The sequence below is a fragment of the Cryptomeria japonica genome, chromosome 4 (genome assembly GCF_030272615.1).
Source record: "Cryptomeria japonica chromosome 4, Sugi_1.0, whole genome shotgun sequence".
In the NCBI taxonomy this organism is placed as follows: domain Eukaryota; kingdom Viridiplantae; phylum Streptophyta; class Pinopsida; order Cupressales; family Cupressaceae; genus Cryptomeria; species Cryptomeria japonica.
In genome coordinates this window covers 764,282,582-764,292,727 of record NC_081408.1, presented here as the reverse complement: position 1 = coordinate 764,292,727, position 10,146 = coordinate 764,282,582, and the positions used below count along the sequence as shown (strand labels likewise).

Genomic DNA, 10,146 nt, shown 5'->3' with positions numbered 1-10,146 from the left:
TCATTCTTATGACCTATACAATATTCCTACATATACAGTATGCAATTTCCATCTAGATTTGGGGCACTATTTGATACTTCATTGATAGGAATTGGTGAACATCAATCAATTATAACAAAATTGAAAAAGCAACAATTTATCATAAACATGTTTCAAAAGCCTCTAAGTAAGATGTTCAAATCCACTCATGTAGACAAAGACCAAAAGCCACAAAATAAAATGTTAATCTTTGCAACCAAACACAAACTTTATCTCACAAATAAAACTTGCAACTAAAATTAATGAATAGCTTTGCAACAAATAAATTTTTGTCAACAAATATGTAGAGAAATTATATTATGCAATTTTAACTAGCATTAAAAAAATGATTTTTAGCATAATTTTTTTATTGGTGGCACATCGTTTAAAAATGATCATATCGTGTAAAATGTTCTCTCAAACTCTCTTGTAAAATCATATGATCTCAACTTTTGTAAAATTCCATAATTAAATTTTTTCGTAAACAAATAGAGAAAAAATTGAATTCTCTCAATTGATAAGGATTTCAGCCTCCAAAATTTGCCACATTAGACAAAATATGTCCATAAACACCCATGTAAAACGATTTAACACCAACTCTCACAATTTTCAAAATTAATTGTTTTTGTGAAATTGTCAACTAGATAGGATAACTGTTATCGTAAATCTTCAATCTTACAAATTTAAATCCTTGACAAATGATTTGTATTGGATAATACATCCATGGTTGACATTATAATGCATCTAAGCTCCAACTACTTGATTGAGTGGTGTACAAATATCTCAAGGACCTCATCAAAGTCACTTTTACATTGTACATAGGCATCTTATTAATTCCTTGCCTCTTTTGTTTCAATGATGAGTAGTTCGTCCTAAAGTCATTTGCTATCATCTTTCTTCAAAAAATTCAAAAGAGTGAAGTAAGGATTTTTTTAATGACTACTTCATGCTCATGTGTCCATAAGCACTTTTTTCCTATATAATCAAGGCGAAATTAGGTGACTTCATGCTCATGTGTCCATAAGCACTTTTTTCCTATATAATCAAGGCGAAATTAGGCAACTTCATGCTCATGTGTCCATAAGCGCTTTTTTCCTATATAATCAAGGTGAAATTAGACGACTTCATGCTCATGTGTCCATAAACGCTTTTTTCCTATAGAATCAAAGTGAAATTAGGTGAAGTGCTGGTTTCTCTCGATTCCAAGTCCTAATGCCTATTGCAATTTTGTGCCAATTTTGTGCCAATTTTGGTAAAGAATCTAACAAAAATCTTAGGGCTTCTAGGTCTAACATGACCTAGGTGCATATCATTTATAATTCAATCAATTAATGGGGTTCAATGCCTTCACTTGTAGACTTCATCCGTGTTCTCAAAGATGTCAATATCTTTGAGAGCATAATGGTCACGTGTAGATGGACTAAGATTAGCGCATATTTAATTGAGGATTAGCTTATGAAATATTGCAAGAAAATCTATAAACTTGACAACAAAATATTTTTATGAAAATTCTAGCAATCTAATGCAAATGAGGTCCAGAAAGAAACTCTTTCATAGACAATAGTAGAGAGCAATTAGTGTGGATTCGCAAGGTTTGAGTTAGCCAAAGACCGCTTGGTATTTAAATTTTGCATGCTTTTCAACTTTGCAGAGGAAGTGTGAAATCGAGAATATGGGTTTTGATTCTTGTCCAATTTTGTTTTGGGGAAAAATTTTGATTGCCTTTGTACTTTTTAAAATTTGACATGGGGAATCTTAAAAAAACCAGACTTTCGGTACTCACTTAGGAAGATGCAACTTTTAAAGGATCTACAATTTTCAATGAAGTAATAACATTTTAGAAAACAAAATTGACTAGTAGAAAGTTTCAACTAAGATGATGAACCTGTGTCTAACCAACATGTTAGCACTTTCAACCACAATAATTATTAATTTGTTAGATCCAACACACATCGCTTTAATTAATAACTAGTACTTGTATTTTAAGGAGGTGGAAGGGTTACGCTGATAGAAAACAATAACTTATAATCGTAGATACTTATTTTGATATGTGATTTGTGTACAAAATAGTTTATTTTGAAAGATAAATAACCAAAGTATTTATATACAATCTTGATTGAGACATAAAAAACTATCAATCTTATACATTTGGATCTTGAAGATAAATTTTTGCCTTGGTTGGTATGAATGAGTTTGAGGTTAGCTTTGTTGTTTTTTCTTTGATTTTGTTCTGCACAGTGAAACAAGTAGTTAGTGTTTTTTTAGGAGGAATGCATGGATGGTTTTATATAAACGGTTAAAAATATATAAATATGGAAGTTAGTGAAGCAAAGAAAGGAAGCATTAAGCATTTGATGTAGCAATTTTGGAATAGCAACTAATAGTAAGTTTTTTTTTTGTATAAAATATAAAATTGAAATTGCATACCTTACAATGAGAGTTGTTGTAGTCGAGACTCCTTCTTTTTACTGATAATTGTGTATGGATTATTCTTCATTCTTGAATATCGATCAAAAGAGAATGGTGGTTCTATATGGAGGTCCTTTATTGATTTAACCCTTGATATAGCTATAAAAGTTAACCCTTGTCTTTCTATTTTACCTATATCAATTATAGCTTTTGGTAATGTTAATCCTTGGGATTTATGTATGGTAATCGCCCAGGCCATGGATAGTGGAATTTGTCTATGATTACCTACAGATATTGGTGTTATAGTTATACTTTTTAGGTCATCTTGGTTCCAAGGTGGGCCATTGTAATTATCAAATCGGACAACTACATACACAGGTAAATCTGGGGGCTTAGAACTAGTTGTGTATACAATATCTAGCACTTCTCAAAGTGATCCATTGACAAGGCTTGCTTGTATCCATGGGATTGTTGTTAACATTGTTCGTTGGCCTCTACATAGCAAAAGTTCATGGGGAAGTTGGTTAGATCATTATTGACATTTGGTTTTATGTGTGTTTTGTTTGCAACACTAAGTGCAATAGGAAGATTTAGTAGTTTAACCATTTTTTTTGTTGTGCATTGTAACTAAATCATTAGTGGAGTATTGGTGCATTTCTTTGTCAATTTTTTTTTGTTCATCAATACATAGTAGTTTGTTTGTGCAATTCATTAGTAATTCCCAATCTTGTTCAATTGGTTGTGCATCACACATGTTTTATAATATTCGACGGAAGTGAATTTGATCTTGAGAATCACCTTGTTGATGAAATATTGTTTGAAGTGTCACAATTGTAGTGAATCAGTCCCATAAAAACTTGGCATTTGAGTGTGATGCATAGATAGGCTTGTCCATAACATGTGGTAGTTGTGCTAGGTCACCAACAAGAATGATTGATGTCCCACCAAAGCACAAGTTTTGTTGGTGGGGGAAAGCTTCATGCAATCTGCTATCTATTTTCAATAGTATCTTTGGTCCTATGAAGCTCATCTCATCAATAAGGAGGTATTTTATGTGTCTCGTCTATTCTTGAAATGTTAATAGCGATTATCCCCTTACTGGTTGCATTTCTTTTATTGGAATCTAAGGGCAGAATGTATAGTTGAGGCATGTATGTTGAATGCGGCAATTCCTGTAGGAGCAACAACAAGGAGTGGGTAATAATGTTTTGATGTTAAAATCGAAAGTGCATGTGTAATGCAATGTATTAGGTAGGATTTTCCTGTCCCTGTTGTTCCTTGTATGATCATGTGCAAGGGTTGGTTGAAGGAATTTTCATTATAATTGTATGCGGGAAAAGTGGGCGAATAAAACTTAATATGTGAAAATATGTTAGAATACTAGTCCACACACACACACAGGACTTCTTGATGCAAGCTATGGAGTAACGTAGTGTTACTCAGCTTCCCAAGGAGGGTCCCATGGTTCTCTATCTCACAATGTCCCTCAAACCAACATTTTTGCTCTCAGATTACTGAGCAAAATGGTTTAGGGATGGCAAATATGAGAACGAGAGATGCTTTTGATTGATTTTAGTATGAAATAGATATGAAGCTATGTATGATGCTTAAAAATGCAATAAACTAAATGATAAGATGACAAGATTAGTATGAATACTATCCTAACATGATATATTTAATCTATGATTGAGCTAAAATGATAAAGAACTTATTCTAAACATGCATATTTAGTCTAATTTCTGATCTAAAAGAGGCTAAATGATGAGCATATATGAAATGAAAGCTTGAAAGAATTTGAGCATAAGTATAATGCTACAAATTTGAAAGATGATTGTTTTGAATGGAGGAATGAGGGCTCTATTTATAGCACAAACAGGGCAATGGATGGTCAAGATTGAATGGTTTAATCAAGGGCCAGGTTTGAAAGTTGGGGATCCATGTGCACAATTGACACCAATAAAATGATGACAAGTGTCAACATAGGATTGGGTTGAGAGAAGAGGTTGGAGGCATTAAAGGCCTGAGAAGACCTCATGGTTATCTAAAGGCTAAGGGTCAAGTCTAAGTTAGGCTTATCCACTAGATTAGGAGTTAATCCAAGGATAAACCTTTGTGCAAATGATTAAGAGATAATCATGGTCAAAGCATTAATGGCCTGATGAGACCCTTGGGTTGGATAGAGGTTGAGTCAAAACAAATGTTTTAACCATGTGGGAAGGTTTGAATTAACCATTAATGGTTATTGGAGACTTTGGGGATTAAGTGGTTGAAGATTGGAAGCCTTTAATGGTTTTCAAAGACTTTAAGGGTTTTAGTGGTTGAAGGTTGAAAACCTTCAATAGTTATCAAAGACTTTAAGGTTTTTGAGAAGTGACTTCCCTTTGCTTAGGGATGTGACAAAGTTTAGAGGAGGGTTAGGTTAATTAGAAGCGATTAGAAGATTCTAGAAGGGATTAGAAATGGGTTTGGGATTTTGCAAGTGGATGGAGAGATAATAGGATTTAATTGAATTAAATGATTTTCATTCAATTTGGTTACAATTTGGAGAAATTAAATAAATTAGATTTATTCAATTTGGGATAACTTATTTAATTAAATTTGAATTTAATTAAAAGTGGATAGGGGGTATTTAATTGAATAAAATGATTTATTCATTAAATGGATATAGTGAATTTTATTTAAATAATTTGAGTAATTTATTTAATAAAATAGAAGAATGTGGATAATTTAATTAAATTGGATTTAATCAAATAGAAAAATGAACATAAAATATTCATTTAGGAATGTGGTCATTTTTATACGTCTACAATAATGTTCTTTAATAATGGTAAGTGCAAGTTCTTATTTGGATGATAGTGGATATGGTTGATCATTGAATTGTAACGTGGTTTCTTCATCTTGTTCATACATCATGTTTATGCTTATGAAATGTTCAACAATGTCATGTAAATGTGGTGGAATAGAACATTCCCTCCATTTGTTCATATTGTCAAAGTCACATCTACCAAGCATTTCAAGGACATTTTGATTTCCAACACTACCAAGCCCCATTTGTAATAGCAACTCCCATTCATTCATATGTACAATGTTTTCTAGATTTATCTCATTGTCAGTGTCCTCATCTTGTTCATGGTTTTCCTCTATATCAACTATGCAATCGACATGCCACACATAATATTTATTTACATTCATTTGCTTCCAATTTGCAACAATGTCATCTTTGGTCAAACCTATTTCCACTGAAATGTTACAAAAATGCTTGTATAGAAGTAGGTCACTCCAACAAAATGTTTCAAATTGTTCATAATCTTCATTTGGAGTAGAATAAAATTGAGGAAAGACATTGACAATTGCGTTTTCTTTCCTTTCTTTCCATTTGCACCCTTTGCGAGTGGCAGAAAATAAAAATGATCTAGCAGAATCAATCAATGTTGTTGTTTCCATCTCAAGAGGGTGTTGTATGTAGGAGTGTAGATAGTTCAATTGTAATGCAATTTCATGTTGGTTTCTTTTGATTCGATGGAATAGTTTTCTTCCAAAATTTAGTGTCATAAATGAGTGATTGCAAACAACAAGCGGTAGTTTTTAAAGCATATTGCATGTCTCTTGTGCACTTACATCATGATCTGCAATGATTTCAACTATAAATTTGTGATATGCTACTATTGCTTTGTCCTCAATTGCTTGTTTTTTACAAATTCAAGTTAACATATCAATACAAGACTTCGATTTTCTTTCTGCCTTGGATGCATATTTCACAATATATTTAAGAATAAGTGATTTCGATACAACTGGTTGGCAATCCATATTAGCTCTCAATATTGAAATCATTTATGGGCAATGTATATTCAACCTATCATCAGTTCGTGCAGGGGTATTTTTTTTTTTTTCCTGATTCGTCACATGACAGGGAAGAGCTACAACATTCGGTCCAAGGATCTTTGTAACGATGCTTTGTAAGGTGACCTCGCTTGCGTAGGCATGTTGCCTTAGTAAATTTTGTGTGCCTTGAACACGGTTTATCAAGTCTTCATAGTCAATAAGTGTATTTCTAGAGAAGATCTCACTTGTATTTAGCAAACAAGGATTTTCTTTCGAAGATCGATGCCTTGTGTTGTTTCTATCTAATGATGCACAAGGATTGGATGCACTAACATATTTGTCAAAGAATGACTTAGCTATTTCTACAGCTACAGGGTTGTCCCAATCGATTTAGTCCATGTTTGGTGCATTGTCAAGCCAAATAAATCCATGTATATGTGCAGATACTCGGTGTTGCCATTCATATCTAAAACAATAATTTGTTGCACATAGGAGTCTCTCTATTACTTCTTCATGAAATATTGTGAACCGTTGATGCAAATATAGGGATGTTGTATGAGGGTTATTGATGATGTTGTTTGTGCAATCTTTGTTAGTTTGCAATTTGGTCGGCATGCCATTCACAAATAGTCGTTGTAAATTTGGCTATTTTATAGTTGCAGAACTTAATGTGAAGAAGAGAGTAGGGGATCCTATTTGGCTAGTCGTATTTGACAGCTCACCATGACACTTGTTCTAATATGAGCAGGTCCCTCTTAAGGAAGAACCAAAATGCATCAATTCTTCGGCTAGCTGAGTATTGGGCATTTGTTGTAAGTGGAGGTGAAGATTATCAATGGTGTTTGGTATGGAATTCTCTACATTTTGTTTGACAAAGTCCTTGGCTGCGATGTCTCATCATTAGACTGAATACAAAATATCAAAATCTCGGATGGCGTCCAAATCTATTATCATGAAACCTCATCAAGTGCAACACATAGTCATGCATATGAACTTCTATATAGTGTGGTTGCAATTGTAATGCAATACCATTTGGGAAGAGTGTGGGAAAAGCCATGTCTCGAAGGCCCTATGTATTGTATTCATTTATTGGTGAAGGGTCAAGTTGTGGCCAGTGAATAAGGTTGTCATGTTCATCTATAATTTGCATGGTGTCTTTGATGATTTGTAGTTCAAGGTGACTATTTGGTAATTTAGCCATAAATGATGTTGAGTATGTTATTTTATTTTCATGTTGATCCCCAGCAACCATATATTCAGTGTCTGTTGCTACCATTTGTTCATGTTAAAAATCAATAGTATGAAGCATGTTTGAAATGTCTATATTTGTATCTGGTAGTTGTGCTAGAGAGTCAACATCTATTTGAACATCTTTGTAGTACAGGTCATATTTGATCTTATATTGTAATGCAACCCATACTATAGCTCTACTTACATAGCAATCATAATGGTCCCCTTGTGCACACAGTCTGCGAACTATAAGGACATCTAAGTTTGTAATTCTAAGCGGGAGATATTTTTCTATTGTTTTGATATCTTGTGGGAAACTAATTGTATGACCACTATATTTGTATTGTCCTCCATGAGCATGACTTACTTGAATTGTTGTACTTACCTGTGCTATGAGCATCTCTTCAACTTGGGTTAGATTTTTTAACTCGTCTAGTTGTTTGCCTAGGTCTAAATTATTAGATGTCGAGAATCGATGTCTACCTTTCTCAAGGAAACATCTAGTACAAATTGGACCATTGTTTGTTGCATTTGTATGTGTTCCAGGCTAGCATTCACAACATATTGTGCATGTTTGCAAGTCTGATAATGCGTCTATTCTATTGCAAAATCTTGTAGAGGCTATTATAGTCATTGTTTGATTGTGGGTTGGGATGGTTTGTTGTCTTTTTTTCTTTATGTTTCATATGACGACGAATACTTATTTCTTCTTTATGGCTAGCATAGTACTCTTGACTTCTTTTACAAGTTTGCAAATTTTGTTTTTCAATTTTAGAGGATGTAGTTTGAGAATTTTGAGGGGTGCAGTTCATCATCTGTAAATGAAATTGTAAGTGTCATTATCAATGGTAAAAAAAACTAATATGTACAATTACAAATCGTTAATCTAAATGAAAAAAATAGTGTTAATTATATGCATCATGTAGTAAAAAAAAAAATTGAGGAAAGGTAGTAGACACATTATTTTCATGAAAACAACTTAAATTGTAATATATAAATAAATGTGGCATTGTCTTGACACATATTATAACAAAAAATATAAAAATTTAATATATATATATATATATATAGTTTTTAAAATATTCTTGTACATATCATAAGCAATGAAGCTTGATCTACGTATTATTATTGTGCATATCATTGATTTTGGCCAACAAGTAGGTGTTCTCTACAACAAAATCTATCTTCTCAACTTTGGTGATTGTTGTTTTCATTCGACCTTGAACACCAGTTGAATCATCTGCAAATGACATAGTGAAGATAAATTGCTTGAATAAAGATTGCTTATTTATAGCTTCAACATTGATCTCTGCTTCTCGGTTGAATTGTAGCATATATAAATCCTTTGCAGAAATTCCAAGGAGGTAGATGTTTGGTTCTTCAAAAGAAATAGCCCATAGTGTTCCTATATGATCTACTAGCTTTAGTTGAAGTATGTATCTGTAAATGCAATTTACAAATGTAGCCTTGCACTTAGAACAATTTCATGTCTTATCATCATTCTACACAGCTCTTTTTTTACATTGTTTACCATCTATCTCAAGTGGGCAAGATGGATAAAAAATTGAATTTGATTTTATGAATCGTATTGTTGCCTTTACAATGTGTTGAACGGGTTGTTTTGAATGCATAGTTTGTTCTTCAATATCAACAATTGTCTTCCTTGTAATTTGTAAGGGCACATCTATAGTTTCTGTTGATGATGAAATAACATCACCCCCATTTTGTTCAAGCCGTGATTTTAGTTGTTTTGTTTCTTCTATGCTTGGGTCTGTAAAAAGGTGGGTACTAGCCAAAGTGCTTATGACCTTTCCATTATCTTTAGTGACTCGTCCACTTTTAATTGCAAGTGCAACAACATGATGTGAGTGGTACATTTCTTGCAGTTGTGTACCTTCCTTTTGAGTGGTTGGAACCCATAAAGTAACATTAATAGTACATGGAGACATATCCATTAGCTTGATGCTTCTTCTAAGAACTTTTGTGTCATCCCTCCTTCTTATAGTGGAGCTTGGATCTACACAAATGACTATTCCAATAACATCAACAAGATAATTATTGGTCATTTGCATAATTTCATTTAGAGGTTTGAAAGAGAACTGATGTTTTGGAATGGTAAGGTCATCGTCTGATAGAGAAACCTTTGAAGCATCTTGTAGGAAAATTTCAAGTTGGCTATTAAGCTTGTTGTACAACCTATTTGTTGGCTTAACAGTTCCACCTAATATTGTATATATAGCTCCAAGTTGAATATTCATGTAATGAAGGTCTGCAACTTCATTGAAAGAAGTGATACGTATCTCAGTGTTCTCACAATCTATAATATCAAAAGAAAAGACACACCCTTGTCCCTGTGGTTTGTTGAAGTGATGCATTTCTTTTTTTATTGTAACACAACCCTTTATAAGCCACCTTGTTTGAAATAGATTCAAACTTTTAATAGGAGTAATAGTGGAGGGGAGGGATTTTTCCTGTAAGGATGGTGATATTCCAAACAATGGCCTTTGAGGAGGTAGATTTGGTACTTTGTCATCCTCAACAAGTGCTATACATGGAGTGTCTGAACTTGTTGCATGTAGTTGTAGGTCATTGTCTTTGAAAAGGTAGGCAGGTTGACCAATAATATCATGGTGCAAGCAAGTGATTTCTAGTTCTCAGACGACAATC

The 10,146-nt window shown here is 33.2% G+C and overlaps 1 protein-coding gene across 1 annotated transcript; it reads right to left on the bottom strand.

The window, feature by feature from the left end:
• Positions 1–8,981: 8,981 nt before the first annotated feature.
• Positions 8,982–9,854, bottom strand: LOC131875378 (replication protein A 70 kDa DNA-binding subunit A-like). Its single transcript, XM_059219489.1, has one exon. It carries the CDS (start codon positions 9,852–9,854, stop codon positions 8,982–8,984), a length of 873 nt encoding a protein of 290 aa, XP_059075472.1.
• Between the last annotated feature and the right edge of the window lie 292 nt (positions 9,855–10,146).

Coding starts and splice junctions, on each gene's coding strand:
- LOC131875378 (XM_059219489.1), bottom strand. CDS start 9,854: ATGCATCACTTCAACAAACCACAGGGACAAGGGTGTGTCTTTTCTTTT.